This window comes from Drosophila montana, unplaced genomic scaffold, assembly GCF_035044405.1.
Source record: "Drosophila montana isolate Dmon_TW-CO22-7 unplaced genomic scaffold, ASM3504440v1 contig_1624_1, whole genome shotgun sequence".
NCBI classification, from domain to species: Eukaryota; Metazoa; Arthropoda; class Insecta; order Diptera; family Drosophilidae; genus Drosophila; species Drosophila montana.
In genome coordinates, this window is record NW_026996559.1 from 4,383,339 (window position 1) to 4,404,920 (window position 21,582).

The 21,582-nt window shown below is 40.8% G+C and overlaps 1 protein-coding gene across 2 annotated transcripts; it reads right to left on the reverse strand.

The window, feature by feature from the left end:
* Positions 1-842: 842 nt before the first annotated feature.
* On the reverse strand, positions 843-12,422 carry CHES-1-like (Checkpoint suppressor 1-like). Of its 2 annotated transcripts, XM_064699538.1 has the most exons (7): positions 12,269-12,422; positions 5,979-7,355; positions 4,596-5,029; positions 4,418-4,508; positions 2,375-3,271; positions 1,635-1,832; positions 843-1,570 (listed from the first exon to the last, which is right to left on the reverse strand). In XM_064699538.1, the coding sequence occupies exons 2-7, from the start codon at positions 7,352-7,354 to the stop codon at positions 934-936; spliced, it is 3,633 nt and encodes a 1,210-aa protein (XP_064555608.1). In that variant the 5' UTR covers position 7,355; positions 12,269-12,422; the 3' UTR covers positions 843-933. The 2 variants fall into 2 exon arrangements, with proteins under 2 accessions (XP_064555608.1, XP_064555607.1); XM_064699537.1 differs by having other exon boundaries at positions 4,418-5,029.
* Between the last annotated feature and the right edge of the window lie 9,160 nt (positions 12,423-21,582).

The following is a 21,582-nucleotide window of genomic DNA, read 5'->3' on the forward strand; positions in this document are numbered from 1 at the left end:
TAGTACTTTACATACATATATGTATAGAGGTGTATATATTTATGTGTATTTGTGTGTGTGTTACACATATGACGTATATATGTTTTCAACTCACAGCAAACAAACATATAAAAGTATTTTGATAACGCAATTGTTGCTTGCTTTTTTTAACATTTTTCTCTTTCACTTTTTTCTACATTTTTGCCATTTTTTTGTTTTTAATTTGTTTGTTTGTCAGCACAATTTGTTATTTTATTTGTTTTTGTTTTTTGTTTTTACCTTCTCCTTCTTAGGTTTCTTGTACATTTTTCTTACGTCATAAATCGTATGTAAACAATTATGATTTTTAAAAAAATCGTGCCCAGCTAGCACCTTAGGACATTTTTGTGTTTTTTAGTTTTTGGTTGATTTTTTTTGTTTTAGTTTTTCTTTTGTGTTCTAAGCGAGTTAAAAATGTTTAAAAATGTTTTGTAAATTATATATATGCACAAATTGTAAATTAAAAGCTAACAAAGAAAATTGCAACTATTAAAAAAAATTATATAATGGCCAACAATTAACAGGCACTTGTGCTTGCCACTAAATCAAGTCCAATAAAAAGTTAACAGCTAAAATTAAACTATGAAAAATAGTTATAAAAAAAAAATATATATATAATAATATTAATATTAAATAATATATTATAATAAAGAAAATTGTCGCTCGATAACAAAAACACAGAGAATTAATAAAAAAAAAAAATAATAGAAAAAGAAGGGAAACCAAAACATTTGACTAAATGCGCCGCATTGTACAGAGTTCGCTTTAGAAAGAGACAAGTGGTGCGAGCAGGATGGCGACTGAGGTTGTGGGAGCTAGTGTGTGTGTGTGTGTGTGTGTGTGTGTGTGTGTGCCAGTTTAACAAACAGTCAGACCTACAAGTGTCTACTGTCTGCCGCCAGCTTTGCGCCATATTCACCGCATCCAGGCGGCCTTCCTCTTGATCTTGGTGCGCAATCCCCGCAAGGGCTTCACTTTGCTCTTGGTTGCCACAGCGCTGAGCGACAGCATGGACTGCCCGTTGCCAGCCGCCGCAACGCCTCCAGCTGGTAGACAGCTGACGGCCGGCATATACAAGTTGGACACCGAATTGCTCCCGGTGACATTTGCGCTGTACAGCTCCTCGTAGAGCGGCCTTTGCTGCTGTTGCTGCTGGACGAGCGCTCCAGCGGCGGCCACATTGGCAGCAGCGCTGCTAAGCAGCGCCATTTTGCTGCCGCTGCCATTGGTATAGACGCCGGTGCTCTGCTGCTGCTGTTGCTGCTGCTGCTGCTGCTGATGATGATGGTGATGAGGATGGTGATGATGATGCGGCTGCTGATGCTGATACTGCAGCTCCAGATGCTGCCATTTCTCCTCCTCAATGCTGCGACTGGAGGCACGCTTATGCGGTGAGCCGTGACTGCTGCCGCTACTACCGTTGCTATGATAGTGCGTCGTGGTCGTCGACGAGCCGCACTCAACAATGGAGGAGCGCGATAGTGAGAGCAAGGCATCGACACCGTCACGATGTCGCTGCTGATCGGCCAGCTCCTCGGGCGTTATATTATGACTGTGCAGAAGGGTTCAACAACAGATTAGCTAACTGCTACAAATTGATATTGATGGCGACTTACTTCTCCTCGCTGCTGTCGTAGGCCGCATCGGAACTGGCGCAATTGCTGTCGGCACCATGGCCAACACTGGCCTGCGTCTGCTGGACGGCCTGGCCATTGCCATTGGTCAGCGGCGTTGAGGCGCCGCTATCCGCATTGCTATTGCCGCCCGCCGAGTAGGTGTGATCCTCGCTGGGCGAACTGGTTATCACCGGTGCGCTAAATAGAAGAGCCGAGGGCATACAATTGATTAAAGTTTGTCACAAAGCTCTCACAGCCTTCATCAATCTTGGGTTCAGGCAGCTTTTCATATGACTCAGATCTCTGACTCATAGCTGATTAGATGGCAGTGCCATTCCGCGTTTCCTTTGTGGGACTCCCTCTCCATTTATGTTATACTATGTAGGAGATCTATACTATCTTTACTATACTATACAAAAAAGCTATTTTCGGAACGCGGAAGATTGAATATTTTTTAGGAATACATGACAGATAGGATAATCGGTTAGTGAATCGATATACATGTGGATGCAAGTAGATATGCAAATAGACATACTAATCGATATACAATTTGATTAGCGAATCAGTAAATATATCAATGCAATATCTGATATATCTGTATTTTATTTCAATTTTTTGAACTCACAAATCTATGCACAGCTCTCTATAGCAAGTCTCCTTACGTATCGATATAAGAATCGATATTAATATTTATGCGCCTGTCTCTCTTCATCACAGGCCATTTAACGCTATTCACTTACCCATTTTGAAAGGTTTCACTGAAGGCTTTTGATCCATGTTTAAGGAAAAGCATCGCCGCTGCTGCATGGACATCGTCGATGCTATCGGCGCCGCAGTCGCGTGCCAGCCGCTCGAAATTGTAGGCACAGACTGGAACGGCTGATGCGGAGCCAGTTCCGTTGCCAGTTCCATTCGCAACGGCAGAGTTGTACTTGTTATTGTTGTTATTGTTATTGTTATTGTTGTTGCTATGATTGTTGTTGTTGTTGTTGTTGTTGCTAATATTATTATTGTTGTTATTGGTCACATAATCGCCAGGCAGCTCCTCATCCAGAGCATCACCCATGAATTGCGGCGGCAGCGAAGGCTCCTCAATATTGCGAAATGCCTTAGACAGATTGGGAAATAGCTTGGGATCGAAGCGGGCATGACTGCCAGCAGAAGCAGCGGCCCCAGTGCCGCCATTCGGCGTGGCCGGCTGACTGCCGCCATTGCCATTGGCCAGCACCCCGTTGGTTTTCGCGGGCGTTGTGGGCGCCGGCGGAACATTCGCGTTGCCATCCAAGCTATCGTAGCCAACGATGCCCACGCTGGCGGCGCCATTGCCATTGGGACTCTTAAGCATTGGGCTAATTTTGTCGACGGCCGAATTGGGGAAGTAGGGGGAACGGTTGAGGGCCTGCATGAGATTTTGACGCTGTTGCGGCTCGACGCGCCACAGCGAGCCCTTGCCCATATTCGGAGCCTTCTCCACTTTGACAAAACTCTTGTTGAGGGACAGATTATGCCGCACGCTGTTCTTCCAGCCATTCGGTGCCGACTTAAAGTAGGGAAAGTGCTGCACGATCCAAGCATAAATCTCCTTAACGGGCAGCGCCTTCTCAGTCGAGTCCTCAATGGCCATGAAGATCAAGGAACTGCAAATAAAAATAAATAAAAAACAATAATAAATTAGTCTCAATATTTACGTATTTTATTAAATTATCATTTGTTTTTTAATTATAATTTCTGAAAGGATCAGCAGAGCCATAAAAACGAATTGGTTAAAACGAACACGAAATATCTTTCCATCTAATTGAGCTTTAAGTTTGTAGCGCGCGCTTTCAAGCTCTGCTAGCTATCTTAATGCCTAAAATTGCTTTTATGGCTGCGTTCCTTAAACTTTCAGATATTTTATAGTTTTATTTTTTATATTCGTATATACATTTTTTATACGTTCGAGCTTACTTAGTCCAAGTTTCCGTTTAAAATTTTCATTCATGGGTTTTGCGAGCTTTAAACATTTTCATTATCAATCGCAATTACCACAAAAGGTTGACAGATATAAATAAATATAAAAAGAAATATTATGTATTTTTTATTTCTGATAAAATTTGCCTCAGCTGAGGAAACTTTTTCCATCATATACATATATAAATACAACAAAATGCATAAAATCGCTTAAGGCTGATTTATATATAAGCTTTAGTTGATCATATTTTCAACCAATTCCAGGTTAAATTAATAAGGAAATATACTTCACGTAACATATAATAATATTAGAGTTTGTATAAGAACAACCAATCTATGAGGTAAGGTTAGGTCAGTGTAATAGACGAGGATAGTTAAGCCTTGATGAACTTCGAAAAAGATTGGTCTAAATTGACTAAAGAAACGATAAATTGGGACCTCAGTTCCGAGGCAAGGATGAAGTCTTTGGGTCTTTGCTTGCAGAGATCTGATAGATACAGAAGGATCCAAAGTTTACAAGCAAACGGAATCTAGTTTTGCATAGAGGAAGGAAGTTTCCATTAGAAAGTTTTTGGAAGACTTGCATTTTGATAGTTGAAAATCCTATTTGATTTTCTCTACGAAACGTAATCAGCATTTTCTGCACTCTTTTTGTTTGTTTTTAACATATAGTAATTATTATATTATGTTATATTTCTTTGATTTATGTTTTTCAATGATATACCTTTCAATTCTCATTTTATTACATTTAACTAAAAGATAAAATTGGCCCTAAATTTTATCTATCAGTTTTAATAGACTCAATTTTGGATAATTTGGTTATTCGCTCTTACCTAAAACTATATGGCGGCTTGTTGTTGGTATGCACAAATGGATCATATGGCACATTGTTGGGATGCTTTTGCTTTTGGGGCGTGTTGTTGCTGTTGTTGTTGTTGTTGCCAGCGCCGGAGCTCCCGTAAGTGGATGAATTGTTGTTGTTGTTGTTGTTGTTGTTGTTGTTGCTGTTGTTGTTGCTGTTGTTGTTGTTGTTGTTGTTGTTGTTGTTGTTGTTGTTGTTGTTGTTGTTGCTGTTGCTATTATTATTATGGTTATTGTTGCTGTTGCTGGTGTTGTTGTTGTTTTTGGTCATAGATTGATACTGGGGCGTACTGGTGTGTATGCGCGCCATATCGAACTCCTTTAGCGAATCCTCGTTATCGAAACTGGCGTAGCTATTGGGGCTGCGCAGATTCACAACGCCAGAGGCGGAACCCGAACCCGAAACGGAACCGGAACCGGAGCCATTGTGAACTGTTGTTGGCGTCATGGGCGGTGGCGGCGGAGTCACCGACAGCTGCAGCGCACCCGAACGCGACTGCACCGCACTGTAGTAAGTTCCAGGCGGCAATAGCGCCGCACCTGGCGGCGTCTCCGGTGAGGATATATTGGCGGGCTGTTGTGAGCTGTTGTGGCAAGGACAAAGAGGATTATTTAATTTGTCTTCCAAAAGATGGCTACGCCCTACACCACCGTCACTAGCAGCAGATCGTTGACGAAGCCGACGACCAAAGCAAAAATGAGAGAGTCCAAAAGATTTGCCCTATTAAAATCATTCAAGCCAAACGAAAGAGATAGAAGGGAAAGGAAGAGGGAGAGAGAGAGAGCGATAGCTGTGCTAGCTCTGTATTTTAATTTTTCGTACTGCATTCCAATTGTAGTCCACGTTTACGAATGCGCACAAAGCATAATTGCCAAAATGCATGACTCTGCTATCCTTCTTTCGCTCTCTCTATCTCTTTCATTCTAACAAAAGAGTTGGCATCTGTTTGTCACGCAACGTAAAGCTGGGCCTGGGAAGTTTTGTTGATTTCATTGCCATTAAAATGTTTACGAACATGACTAAAGTAAAAAATGAGAAAATGCAAAGATCGCATTTTTGCATAAATAGAACGCGATAGAAACCTCAAATGGATTACACACGAATTGTCATACTTAAATATTGATGTCATACATGACAAATAAAACTGTTACGAATGCGAGCACAAAGCAAAATCGACAATTTAGAGCGACCGATCTTCTCTATCTCTCTCTTTCTCTCCGTTTCTAGCGTAAAGACAAATTCATTTGGGGCAACGGCAGCAATGAAAAGAGAACATTGATATTAAAACATTTACGAATGCAAACAAAGCAAAATATAAATAATTACAGCTGCTTTTCTCTCTCCCTTTCTGCAGCAAGAGCAATGGTGGATAGAGAAGATTGATATTGAAATGTTCACGAATGCAAAAAGAAAAGAAGCACAATCGACCAAATGAAAAGGTACTCTTTCTTCGAACTCTCTTTTTCTCTCTTTCTCTTTCTTGATTTGTAGCAACGACAGTGGTGAGCAAAGGACGCGACAGGCTTACTCACATGACATGCGGTGCACTAACGTAACTGTAGCCCGGCGGCAACGTTGTGGTGCTAACCACAGTTGGTGACGTTGTGTGATGTTCGCTGGTGTTGACGGTGGTGGTGGTGGTGCTGCTGCTACTGCTGGGCGTTGAGTAGTTGACGGCATCGAAGACCGCGTTAAAGCTGCTGGACTTCGGCACCGGACTACTGCCACCATTGACGGCCGCCGTGGATGAACCAGATGCGGAGCACGAGCTGACTGTTGAGTTGTTTGAGGAGGCGGGCGAACTGACCACAGTTACCGTCGATGCCACCACATGGCTGTTGTTGTTGGTGGTTGTGGCATTGTTGGTGTGTTCCACATGCACATTCATCTTCTCGCGCAGATACTTTTTGTGCGGATGATGCGTTGTAGTGTTCCCAGTAGATTTGTAGGTGGCGACAGCAGCTGTTGCACTCGTGCCATTGCTGTTCACAAAAATCTGCTGCTGCTGCTGCTGTTGCTGCTTGACAGTTGCTGTTGTTGTGGGCATGAACGAGCTGCTCGCCACACGCGGCAAAAAGGCAACGCCGCCGGCAACAGCACCACCGGCGGCATTCGGTTTGGTGGCTGCTTTGTACTCCACAACGGTGGTGGTGCCGCTGGGTCCCTTGTGCACCGTTGTGGTGCTGTATACGGCGGGTGACTGCTGCTGCTGCTCGTGGGCATCTCCTCCATGGGGCAGCTCTTCGATTATGTCGCTCACTAGGCAAATGTTGTTGGGCGCTGTTGTTGCTGCTGTTGCTGTTGTTGTTGTTGTTGTTGCTGCCGCTGCTATTGTTGTTGTTGGTGACGTTTTCAGCGAAACTGCAGCGCCACCGCGTTTCGCGTGCACTGCCGCTGCGGCAGCGACTGCTGCTGCTGCCGTTGTTGTTGTTGTGGTCACAATACCTTTGATCAGATTGGTATCATTGAGCCAGGATAAGGAACGCAGCTCCCCATCATCAGCCGCTGCAGCTGCGGTGGCCAAAGCATCCGCTGCGCTCAACTCCATCGGCTCTGTGGCAAGCAGCACAATGTTGCCACCTGCAGCAGAAGCAGCGCCGCCGCTACCTGTGGCATTGCCAGCTTGTGCTGCCGCTGCCGCTGCGGCTGCGCTGCTCTCGTACGCCGTAAAGCTGCCGCCGTTATGCTGCAGGAATACGTACTTTGAGCCGGAATTCATGTGGCCGTGTCCGTGTCCGTTCGATGGCGATGCGGCGGCCGTTGTCCCACCTACGCTACGATAACCGTGAGCGGCAGCTGCCGCTGCTGCCACCACGGCGCTTGTTGTGGCTGCCGCCGTTTGCAGTTGTCCCCGCAATTGACTCAAATCGTGCGTTGTTAGCAGCTGTGTGGGATTATCTGTTGACATGCTGTACGACAAAAAGAAACAAAGACACACAATATATAATTATTAAGTATGTATGTGGCAAGGTTTAGCAATTAACTTAAAAGTTATCGATTTAGCTGATTGTCAACAATTGTTTTATTATTAATTACTTGTTATTATTAACTTGTTTTTTTCAGTAATCTCATTTATAATATGTAATCTTGTATACCACTACCAAAGAAATTCTTATTCATTTAGATTCTTCGATAACTTTCCCGTTTTGTCTAAAATCGATAAATATCGATTTTCAGCACAGGGTATAAGAGCAAGCATAAAAGTAGAATGGAAGCCATATTACGATTATCCGCAGCTAGTTAAGGAGTATATCCTAGTCGTGTCGACGCTCTCTCTGTCTATTTTTCTGCTTACACACAATATACCAAAAACATATTTTATCAAAAGTAGTTTTTTTTCTAATTTTATTTTTCAATCAGCAATTTCTAATCAAATCAATTAGCAAAAGCCAACACATGCTTAAAAAGTTGTCGGCGTCCTTCAAATTTTTTTATTGCATACCTCAATGCGCATGCACCCCACTGTACCCCGTTTCAATTACCCCGCTGATGATAAGTAATATGTATTACCCCAAATACACACACACACACACACACACACACACACATACGTACAAACTTGTGAGGCTCATTTTCCACAGTGGCCACATTTTTAAGTCAAATGCTAAACGCTTTACGCAATCATCGCCAGCCGCCCGCCCAGGCAGCCATTTTCGATGTGTGTTTTGTTTGTGTTTGTTTTTGTTTTTGTGCTTGTTTCTGTTTTTTCGTTTTTTTTGCATTCTTTTTTTCAACAGAATTTTTTTATTGCTTCTAATTTACGCGTGTAGTTTTTGCTGTTTTTATGGCTTGATGAGTGGCAGCGACGCCGGCAGTGGTAGCGCAGCTCGCGTTCACCTGCGGCTGCTTGATTTTTTTCTATTAGCTTTTTTTTTTGGCTATTTAGTTGCGCGCGTCGCTTTGTGTATGTGTATGTGTTTGTGCTTATGTGTGCGTGTTTTTTCCGCTCCTCATCTCTATTTCTTAGTGTCTGTGTGTGTGTGTGTGTGTGTGTGTGTTTACTGTTGAATTATCTTATCAGCATTTTGCATTCGTGTTGCTAGTGGCTGTCGCTTTAACCGTAATGTCTGTTGTTCAAAGTGCGAAAGAGAGATCAAGTAGAACTGCATTAAAGGATATTGAATTAATTATCGATATTTGCAATTATATTAAACGAATTTAGTTCTAACAACTTAAACCATTTACAGTTAATCAATAGAGCAAATATTTAGTTATTCACGTGTGAGCGCCTAATGGTGCGAGAGACTCATTCCCCTGTAAATGTATTATTTATTGATTTTTATTGGCCACTGACAAAATTACTGCGACAACAACAACAACAACAGCAACAACAACAACATCAACAACAACAAAAGAACAGTAACGCGGCTGGTGTAAAACGAGCGCGCCACAACAAAGAGGGAAAAAACTTGAGCGAGTCACAACAAACGATACGAAACGAAAAGCAAGGCAAAAGCAAAAGCAAAAGCTCAACAACAACAATTTTGAGCGCCACACAAAAGTCGCTCTACAGTCGCATGCCAAAATAATGGACAAACAAACAAAGCAGAGCAGCCCTTCACAGCTGTTGTTTTTGTTCTTGCTGCTTAAGGCAGGCCAAAACACAAACAAATGAAAAAATAAAGCTTACGACGCAATTTTGAAAGTTTGCGTCGTTGTCTTGGCAACTTTTTATAAACAAAATACAACAACGATAATTTGCACAGTAGCGTCGCGCGAGAGGTCCCACGACGCCGACGCCAGCGTTCGAGCAAACGACAACGTGGTTTTGGTTACGCTTGCTTCCCCTAAGCAATGTGCATGAGTATGTGTTTATATGTACCTTTGTATTTACCTAATTAGCTAAATAGATACAATCAAACATATGTGTGTGTATCTACATACATACACCTCTTGCTAAAATATTGCAAATTGTACACACACACACACAATGCAAGCCATTTGAGCCGCTGTTGTGACGTGTGCCAAAAACAAAAAAGAAATGACTCTCCCGTGCCTCTCTCTTTTCTTTATTGCTCACTCGCTTTGTTAGACTCTCACTCTCTCTGCCTCTCTCTTACTTTTCTGTTGTTAATCTGCTTTTACGTTGCGTTTTGTTTGTTTTTCAAGCGTAAGCCAAATGGCGCAGTTTCAGGCTGAGCTCAGTGAAATTCAAGAGAGTGCGAGAATGCAAGAGCGCTCGGATGCAGAGAGCAAAGCGGGCTGCTTTAAGCCGTTGTTTTTGTAGTTATTAGGCTTTTACGCCTCGCTGTCTGCACACCTCTCGCATAGGAGCAGCAGTCGCGCTGTCCATGTCGCGTCAGTTGTCAGTTTTTCGTTCTAGAAACGTCAACTGCTGCAGCGCAGCCCGCTGTCCGCTGTCCGCTGCCCGATTTCTGTGTGACCTATGGACCTTTTGAATGGCGCTTTCTATGCTGCTTTTTATGCAGCTACTTTTTTAATAGTGTGTTGTTGTTGTTATTGTTATTGTGGGCGTTAAAAATCTGCCCCTTGAAGAAGCAGCAGAACAAAACAGTAAAAGACGATTGGCTAAACTGTACCTGCTGCCGCTTATAAAACGCGCTTTGTAGTTGTGTAGATGATTCATATGAGCACACACAAACACACACGTAATATGCAATGGCAGCAGCAACTTTAACCGCGTGCTAATCACGTAAAGACCACAAAAACAACAACCACAGTTAACTGCCGCTTTTTTGTTTGTTCTGTTCAAAATACATATATTGAGGAATATGCTTTAAATGAACTGCTTCCTCTTTAAATATGAAATAACAATTATAGTAAAATGAGAGTGGGAGAGAAAAAAAAACGAGTGGATAAGCAGAGGGGTTATGGTCAAACCACTGCGGGTTTGTCACAATGACAGCACATTTTTACAACAAACATATTAATAATAATAATAAGCGAGCGCCAGAGAAAGAGGGAGAGAGAGAGACACTTTGTTGCTGTTCCTACTTGTTCATCTATTGTCATTTCGATCGCTCTCTTAATAAATAATAACAAATAGCAAAACAATTCACGTAAAAATAACAGCACAGACACCATATGAGAGAAAGAAAGAGAGCACGTAAGGCAGAGAGCGAGCTTTGCATATTTCCGGCAGCGCCGCAATAACACAACAACAACAGCTGGCCAAGCATTTTTTGAGAGCTTTTTAATGGCGATGGCGACGGCGTCCAATGACATGCGCTCCCGCTCTCCCATACCAAATCGCCCAATCTTTGTGGGGTCTGTACTTGCCTGTGTGTATGTGTGTGTGCTTGTTGGTGAAATATAAACAAAAATGTTTTAAATTAATATGCTTAAAAATTTTGCTTGAGAATGAATCAATGATACAATATAATAATATGCAATAGTTTTGTTTGATTGGAACATTTTAAAAAATTTGCAATGAATAAAATTTACATACATATGTACATATATATTTTTTAAATTTTTTAGTTTGTAAATAAACGTGTTTAGGTTTTGCTCACAAACACACAAACATATGTATTTCAGAATTTTCTCGAGCTTCTACAACAAGCAGCGAAAAGCTGACGGCGACAACCCGGCGTATACGTAACCCCCCATGCATACAGCTCGCTTATGCGGGTGTGAGTGGCTGTATATGTACGTACATACATATAAATACGTATATGAGCAGGCATGTCTTGCTGTCTATGTGTGTGTGTGTGTCTGTGTGTGTGTGGATGCTTTCAAGTTGGGTCACACATTTGTGCATTACGTATACGCCTCGTATGAAGGCAGGCAAAGGAAATGGGGGAAAAATACACACAAACTCACACAAACGCACACACACACACAAGGGGGCTGTTTTACAACGCAACTGATAAGCAACTGGCAGGCAGAAAAGTAATTGCAAGTATAGGAAAATGTGCAAAAATATCAAGAAAAATATTAACAAATAATATACAAAAAAAACAAAAAACACAATTTTAAATAATGTGTGAGAACAAACTAAAAAAAAAATTCATATAAGTAAATAAAATATAGAGCCAGCGAGAGATAGAGAGAGAGCGAAATTGAGCGTCAGATAAACGCGACAAGGCCGCTTTGAATGTTGTTGTTCTTCTCACGTTTTTGTTTGCCTGTGTGTGTCAGTGTGCGTGTGCCGTGCGCGTATGCGTGTCATCATGTTATTGTTTTCATTGTTGTTTCTAAACATACATTTTTGGTAAATAATTGAATAACATGTTTCTAAAAGAAAAAATGTATATAATAATCCATTTTTTACTTATATACTTCTTTTGTTGAGCAGAATTCAAAATTTGAAAATGAAATTTATATTTATTTTATTTAATTATCACGTAAAAACTGCCTAAAACTAACCCTCTCTGCTGTCCACTCTCTTGCAGTGGAGCTTTCACTCTTCCACACACACGCACACAGCGACAGCGACAGCGACAGCTCTGCTCTCTCTCCCTCCATTCCACACAAACACACTCTGCTGACTTTTCAACGTGGTTTTTGCTTATTTTACTAAGTATTTTTATACTTTGCGGCGCTTTTCGAAATTCGTCTTTTTCGGCATGAGATTATGAAATCGAGGCACAGATTAGGAGGCTCCAACAGCGAAAAGAAAAAAAATTGCTAAGAAAATGCAAAACTTATTACAGCAACAATTGCATATTTTGTTATTCTTTTTCGTATCCATGGCTCTCACTTTGAGCGCTCTCGCGCTCTGCTTCTTTCTCTTGCTTAAGCTCACCTTCCTCTGACTACACACACGCACACACACACACGCACACACACACATTCACACACAAACACTTCAGCATATATGTACAGCAACATTTGTTGTTGTTATAAATGATCCACATACCTTTGCACTAGAAGAACTCACTACGTTTTCTGAACATTTGGCACACAAAAAAATTATTAAATTTCTATTTTATTTTATTTAAAAAAAAATTATTTTTTTTTACTTATAAGTTAATCTTTTTTATTTTGATTTTTTTTAAGCTTCGCACAATTCGAACCGTAAAGCACGCGAGCAGACAAACGAATGAAGCGAAACGGCGGCAGCAGCAGCAAATGAAATGCCGAAACGAACCACACACAAACATAAGCCCACGAACACATACTCTCACGAGCAAACGTAACAAAGGCACGTAAGTTTGCAATGCATGAGAGAGCCGGCATGCAACACACAAAGCGCGTCGTAAACAACAACAAGAAAGCTTGATTTAACAGCCAGAGAGAGAGAGAGAGAGAGAGTGGGAGAGCGTAATAACAGATAGTCGCTGGTGCCGCCGCCTGGTCGGTGTTTGTGTGCGCAAGCGTGTTGTGTGAGTGTGTGTGGGAGCGTTGGCGCATGACATTGCCATTTATTGAAAGCTGAGCAGCAACAACAAAACGAGCGACGTTAGCGTCGACCTTATGGACGCGTTTTACACGCGATTTGTGTTGTTCTTTGCTCAAAGGATCACAGCAACAACAATAGCACAACAAACAGCTGTTTGGGTTAGGCCCTAAAACAAGCATGACTCAATTGAGAGAGAGCGCATCGTAAGCAGGAGTTAAGGGGGCAGACTGAGAGAGCGCGAAACTTGGATGCTCTCGTTGTTGTCGTTAATTACAAATGTTTATAAATACAAAGAAACGCACACACGGATGCACGTAGTCAAACACAAAAACATGCACACACAGACATTGTTGTTTTCATTTATTTCTGAAAGCTTCACCTTTGCATTCCGAATTGCAAGAACTAACGCAAATTTGCTTTATTAATTAATAAATAATTAAGAAGAGTGCTAAATGCGACGTCGGCGTCAACACGTGCGCTGCCAACGCATCAAAGCAGCGCCACCGTTAACAACGACGACAGCGGCCGCAGCAGGAAATACAAGAAGCCAAAAAGCTTACGAATAACAAAAATTATAAAAAGCTAATAGTAACAATAACAACAACGCAAGCAGCGCGCCACCAAAAGCTCTAAATGCAGCATAAGCATTAATTGTTCTTGTTGTGTTTGCTGTTGTTGCTGTTGTATTTAGCATATTTAATTTTAGCCAGGCGGAAAGGAAAATTGAAAAACGGCATTGTCTTCTGTGCCGCTGCGCTGCTTCTTCTTCAGTCTCTCTTTTTGTTAAAAATAAATTATACTTTTATTTTATTTACGCACAACACAAAAACAACGCCAACGAAAGCAGAGAGAGAGTGTCAGTACGATAGAGAGAGATACGCGGAGAGAGCGAAATTAACTTTTGCCGGCTTTTTCGAGGCCCGTGCAAGCGGGGGAAAACTGCAGCCGCAGCAGCAGCAGCAGCAGCAACGACGAAATCTAAAAAAAAACGCATCAAACTAAATCGTCAACTAAAAATAAGCATATCTTTGTTGTTATCGTTGTTGTTGTTGCTGTTGTTGTTCATTTTGTTGCTTTGGCATTTAGTGAGAGTGCGCGCGCTGCGTTGGCTGAATTTGAATTTGCCTTGCTTTTGTCGCTGCTCTGTTGCCAGGTGCCGAAGAGAGTGCAGCACTGCCCCCTTCCACCACCTTGCACCATAGGGTACCGCAACACGAGTTAAGTGACAGTTCTTGGGCAATTTCAATTTCAATTGATTTGAAAATAGACCTTTGCCATATGTGTGTGTGCATGTGTGTGTGCGTGTGCGTGTGTGTGTGTGTGTGTGTGTGTGTGTGTGTCTGCTTTTTGGCCAAGCAATTTGCTGGCACAACAACAAATTGGGTCAACCACAATGAATATTACTAAATATAGACAAAAAGGCATATGCAGCAGCTACAAAAACAACATGAAGTGCTGATAAGAGACAAGCACGAAGAGAGAGTGGCGGGAGAGCTTTTGAGCCTGGATCAGCCTCGCCGCTGATGAAGGGGAAAGCAGAGCAGCCGATCACGCCCCTCACCAAAAGAACCTGTTTAACCGTAAGAAAGTTTAATTGTTCACCCGACACAAGTTTTAAATGACATTTGAACGCATCTCGATTAAAGCTTAGAAATTTAAATCTATAAAGAACGAAGATCAAACTATCGGAGCAAACAAAAGTGTAGAAGGGGAGAGTAATTGTTTTTCACCAAAACAACAAAAACTTCTAATGTTTGAAATGATGTGCGTGAGAAATCTAATACGTATTCAATTTTTGTTCAAATAAGCGGTAGATTTCCACAGCTTTAGATATTCCCACATTTTAATTTATAGAAACATAATTTACATATTTATACAATATGATGCAATAGGGGCCAGAAAATTATACAAAGACAATAACTATTATTCGCAAAATCAATTTTATTATTATCAAAATGAAAGTTTGTTAACCTAAACAAATTAGTTGTCAGTAGATTTGCATGAATTGAACAATAATTAAATTTAAATTTAGTTGTAAAATACATTTAAGTTTGAAAACATTTTAGCTTTCAAATTTCAACAATTTTATTGCGAAGAAAATTGCGTTTATGTGTTATTCTTTTGGTTAGCAACAATTCGGAAACCTTCAACATTAATTTTTTTGTATCTTTGTTAATAGCGTTTCAAATGTCCATTTGTCTGCACTCTTCAAGCGACTAACTCAAGCCAATTGGCACACACACGAGAGCGAAAGAGCGTGATAAACGTTTTCAGTTAATTAGCACATTCGAAATATCGGCAATTATTCAATGGAGGGAGGACAACTACAAACTATACAAGCTATCGTGTGGCCACAGTTTTTAATATGCATAACAATCGTCAAAGTCGACCGACGTCATGAGACAGATCCAAAAATAAGGCACTTGCCCGCGGGGAGCCTGCCATGTGAAATTGATTCACATGTCCAAACATGCAGAAACTACACATGCGGAAAAAATACAATTTCTCTTTAACTCATCTGCATACCTATAAACATGTGCAGGTGCGCACAGCACGGTGCAGCATCCACAACAACGTGACCAACTTACGCACAACGATTTGTGACGCGCTTGGCGAGAGCTATTTTGATAACCTGCGTATTTACTTAAAGCCATTTCTGTTGTTGAGATAAGTGCGTATAAAAACTCTGAATAGTAAAAAATGATAAGCTCTGAAAAATTAAATTTCTATTTTACGAGCATTGACTTTTTTGTAGGTTGAGTGTTTGAATTACTTTAATAATTGGATTTGAACTTGGTTTTTGGATATGATGAAATTAAAAAATTGCATTATCTAGCATTTTTATATTTTATTAATCATAAATAAAAAGCACAAGTAAAAGGTTCTAGTCGGGAACTCAGGGGATACCCTGAACCCTCTTATTCCAACACCAAATGCAGCTCGCGCTACGCACTCGTTTGCTTTAGTAGTAATAAAAATAACTTTAAAAAAAATAATTCTCCCTTGGCAGGGTTCGAACTTGCAACTGAGCGTATTACTTGCTGCCGCCTCTACTCAACAGCACAGACCGCACTGCTTGCCGCCGCCTCTACTCAACAGCCACACCAATAATCGAGGATTAATGAGAAAAAACGAATTAAAATAGCAGCACAAAAAACAATACAATCGAAATTGCAGTGCTGTTGATAGAATTCAAAGCAGAAGCGCATGAATGTGTGTGTGTACATGTAAACAGAAATTCTTGGAATTTGCGCATGCTGCCGCTGATACAGGGAAAGTCAAAACACGTTTCCTTTAATAATTTCTGTGTTTCTACAGTACATCTTATTATGTTATAGAATATTTGTGTATTCTCATAAAGTCAATGGCATTTAAATTGTGGCTTCTATTGGTGGGCAGCATAAATAAATAAAGTAGCGCGGAGGTGGTGATAGCTATAAAATGAAAGATACTTTATATATATAATATTCTAGGAGCTACATGTCAAGTTTGGTGACTCTAGCTCTTATTATTTACTAAAATTGCTCAAAAACAGGATTTCGATATCGGTTTTCATCGATTGCTTGGAAACGGATTAAGTTATCGATTTACGGAAACAAACTAGTACTGCGCTTGGACTAGGAGGACCTACAGCTAAAATTCCAAGATTCTAGCTCTTATAGACAGACAGACGGACATGGCTACATCGACTCGGCTGTTGATGCTGATCAATAATATATGTATATACTTTATGGGGTCGGAGATGCTTCCTTATGCCTGTTACATGCATTTGCACAAAAACATTATACCCTTTTTGCCCATTTTCAACGGGTTCAGGGTATGAAAAGAGCATAGAAATATTCTAATTATTTTCAACTTTATTCAATTCGTAATTGCAATAAGCCAATCGAATTCGACTTTTTGGCTAATAAATGAAATTTGATGCTATTTTGTTTGTTATTGACATTTGTGTCGCCTTTACCAAAAAAGGGTATGCACTCGAGTGTTTTTAGCTGGTGCGCTTTGTTGTCAAATTTCTTCTGCTTCACAGTTGTTGCTTTTGTTGTATAACAGAGCAAACGAGAAGTTGTCGCCGGTCGCCGCTGCTGCTTCTGTTAATTTTTCTTTTAGTTTTTAGTTTTGTTTGCATTTTGCGCATCGTTCTTGTTGTTATTGTTTTTGCTCGACATACACACGCACACAGACATGTATATGTACATTTGTATATGTGGCTGTATGTATGTATATCTTATCGCGCTAAGAATACAAAGTTCTTCTTTGCTGCTGCTTGTTGTGTGTGTACATACAAACAGTTACATACTTAGAGATGTACATAAGCAATACATACATATTTATGTATATGTACATGGATGTAGTGTGCGAGCTAAATGCATACATACATAAATAATTATTTTCATTTTTTATGTAATCAACAAACAGCGACCACATGCGGCGGCGGCGACGGCGTCAACGTTTGTTCCTCTGCCTTTTGCTTCCCTCTGCCAAGGTTCTCAAAAAAAGCACAGAGACACCAACACCAAGCCACACGCACACGCACGCATTTCGTGTGGAGGTGCAAAGTCAAAGCGTCAACAAAAACCAAGAGCGCGTGAGTCGCCGTTAGTTGGGTGCTGAGTGGGTGGGCACTAAAAGCGTCGCCTGCCTATGCATTCGATGCTCTTTTTCTCTTTCTCTCTCTCTCTCTGTAAATGCCCGCTGCCTTCATTCCCTTTCGCAGACGTCATGTCAAAAATATTGTGGCTTGCTCGTGTGTGTTTTTATATGTATTCAATTAGTTTTTAATGGGGGCGTTGAAGAAATTTACAATTGATTTTTAAGTCCGAAATCGACGGCACACGCACAGAGAGCTTAAGTTCTCTTTAAGTTGCATAATCTCTTTGGCTGTCGATTGTTATTGTTTTTGTACCTGCACAAAAAGTTGTTCTTGCTGCCATTTGAAGTTTACGAGCGCAGCTTCGATCCTCAGGCAACAGCCAGACAATGACGAGGTCGCCTTTGCTTACGACGCGACATTTTATCAAAAAATTTAAACGCCGACGTCAAAGCCTCACAACAACACAATAACGACTCTGAATGATCTCTCTCTCTCTCTCTTTCTGTCGCACTCTTGCTTACACACACACACACACACATTCAAATATGCGACGCAAAACAGCAGAACTGAGAGCAGAGTGTAATAACAATGCAAATCCATAAAAGGCTGATCGCAAAAACAACAACAATAACAAATAACCAAACAGTTTGGAAAGCACAAGCAACGGCGTCGTCATGGGACGCCAACGCAGAAGCCGACGTCGCAACGCCGTCGCTCTGTTTCTATTTTCCTACTGACGCAGACGTTTTTGAGAGAGGCCACTGCTCTCTCTCCACTTCCTAAATGTGAGCGCGTAACGGCAACAACAAACTGAAACCGAAGACGTTTGAGATGCCACTGTAAATCGTTTATCTCTGAACTTGAATGCAAATCAATTGTAAATCAATATGCATAGTATCTATACAATTGCTCTTTGGTTAGCATGTGAATATGATGGGAATAAATCAAACATACATTTCCTTTTACAAATGACCCACCAATAAATGCTTGTGACGTCACACACATATACAATGCGTTAGCACATTTTTTTTTTCACCTCTGTCACAGGCACGCCATGTGCTCCGAATGCATTAGTGTGTACATGAAATATAATATAAAAAAAAAAAAATATTCTTAAAATGTTATGCGCAGCAAATAAATTATAACAAAGACGGCACACACAAGCACACAGATTTCAGCGTGGCTCTCTCGCTATTTTAGACAGGAACATCGTTGTGGACGACACTGTAGCAATACGTATAAATGCGGGCGACAATAATTGCTGCCGCCTGCTGCCCGCCCCTTACACTAGACCGACCACAAGCGCTGATCGTTTGCAGTTGCATTTCAATTTCAATTGTTGCTGACTATGCGCCGGCAGCGACGCCGCGTGCGCGACTGCTGCGGGCTACTGCAGCAGGGGGCGTCATAACGACAACAACAATAACAAGCCGCAAAGAGACGCGGGGGTCGCGACATCTCTGCCCGCACTCTGCCACTGCAGCAGTTTCTTTCTTTTTTTTTTTTTTGGTTGTTTGTGTGATCAAGTTTAGTATTTACACGCAAACACACACAACCAACATTTACACAGCATGTTGTTATTGCCGCTGTTGCTCATGAAATTGAATTTAGCTACGTTTATTTTATTTATTGTTTTGTTTTTGCACTCACATTTTGTTGTTGTTATTGTCAGTGCCAGCTTCGCTGTCCGCCTCTCCCGCTGCAACGCTGCCGTTGCTTACTCTCTGTCGCTTAATCTCCTGCTCTTTCCTTCCTTTTCTGTTGTGGGGGGCGGCACTTGCAAACCTTTATTACGCACTTTATGTTTGTTGTTCTTCTTTAAAGTTGAATCGACCAATAAATAAACACAGCACGCGAGCGCGCCACCAAAATGTGACAAAGACAGCGAAAGCCGAAGCAAACAAAAAGAAAAAAAACAACTAGGCAAAGTATGTTTTGCTTTTATGTCTGCACATTCTCTAAAATCAAAGTCATCAGCATTTACTTTTAATAAAATTGCAGTAAAGTTTGTGTTTATATTATTATTTGTATATATATTTTTTCAGTTACTTTATTAGTGTTGTCTCGACACCGCACGTCCGTTGCGCTGAAAGGCACAATGCAAAATGAATGAGATTGAGAGAACTCCGACTGAGACGACAACGAAGCGAAAAACGAAACGAAACAACACAAAACGAAAGGTCCAAGGCGGCAAACGCAGCGCAGCGCCTACGACTCACAATGGGATAATTCAGTGTTCACTTTGAACATTTTGCAGTGAAAAATAACACAACATTATTTTTGTTAATTGTTAGTTAACATTTTAACGTAATTTTTTTATTTTTAATTTGCCATTTTCTAGAATTTTTTAATTTTGAAATATTGTCCGTCTAGTTTGTTTATATTTATTTCGAATAAAAATATGGCCCACGGTGCCACTGAAAAAACTACCGTAGCAGTCGGTATTGCTTCTGCCGCTGTAACTGTGTGTGCCTGTCTGTGTGTACATGTGTGCGTATTGTTGACGCTCCCGCCGCCAGACTTTCAGTTTGTTGTTGTATCGGCTGTCGATGACGTTGTTGTTGCAACTTGTCAACACATTGACGCAGTTTGACAACAACGGCATCGCCAGCTTGTTCCATTTGAAGCATTGGAATTTGGTGTTGCCGCCTTTTGCAAATTTCATTTGTTTAAACACAAATGACACTCACAATTATTTACAATTTAAATACAAAAACAACATTTTGTTTATGTGATTTTGACGCACATATACCAACGCAAACATAACACACACAAATGCATACATACAAATGATAGCGTTCTTTTGGCACTCCGCTTGCGTATATAAATCTGTGTTGGTGAGCGTAGGGAGAGCGAGAGAGTAAGATCAAAGCGCGTGGCAAACACATGGTTTTTGTTTTTGGCAGCAAAAAAGAAGTAGCAGCAAAAGCATGGATCGCTTACAGTTAGATTATGTATAAATGTGTTTGCCTGTGTTGTACTTTGTTTTGCACAGTGGAGCAAGGTGCGTGCTAAAAGTTTCGTGAGGCGAACGTATACATGTACACACATGTATTCGTACAGTTTATTTATATGCATATGTAAAATATTATTCATATATTTTCTTATAAAAGATGTGACTGTTTGTCAGAAATAAAATCAATATATTTTGCTGTACGTTCTGCAATTGCATACATACATATGTATGTATGTATGTATGTTAGTATCTTGTGGTGTATTTTTCAGGTGCCACTGTCAAAATACCTTCGCTCCAATTTCAACATAATTTCGATATCTACCTACATATACCTTATAGACACTTACTTTACCCATAGTTTCCAATTCGATAGGTACATATGTATGTACATATTTAAGCTTGTGTGTATGTTTATATTTCTAAAAGTGTATGTATGTACAAATGTTTCCTAAGGTACTGGTATATAAATACTATGTATGTATGCATGTACACACGTGTGTGTGTGCACATGTGTCACACGCAGAGAGGCAAAAAAGTCAATCACACAAATACAACTGCAATATCAGACGACGCTGTCGTCTGCGTCTGACGCTGAATTGCCCATCGACACCCGCCCGCAAATAACAAAACATAGCGTCGTCGACAACAATCGTCGACTGTTCTCATTCTCGCTCTCACACATTTAGTTTATCTCTCTCATTCATTCTCCCACATGCACTGGCTGCGGCCGCAGCAATCGCGAGCTGTTTAATACTTAAGAACAATGTATTGGCATTTAGTTGATTTAGGCTAGGTATGCTAACAACAAACAAAACATTTGTGTACTTTAAACACACGAGCAAAATGCATGTCAAATACGAAACTCGCAAAAAAACAAATAACCGTTTTATTTATGCATTTGCTTATACATACACATGTAATTTTATTATTTTAGAGAAAATTTACGAACAATATTGAACAAAATAAATGCTTGCAATATTTACAAAATTATGAAGTGCATATGATATATTCTATTGCTCACAATAGCTGTGATCAGCATGCTGTCCATTGACTAAAGCAAAGTGGAAACTAAAATGCCGTTACTGTTTTTGTGTGTGTGTTGCGCTCTAGTTTTGATCACGAATCCAAACACCCGCTCACACACGCACACAAGCAGGAGCACTTGCACGTATGTATTCAAGCAGGCAGCCAGTGGGACAAACGACGACGCACTTGTTCCACGTCGCACTATTAATGAAAATGAATTGTAATGTGAACGTGTTAATTAGAGAGAGATAGCGA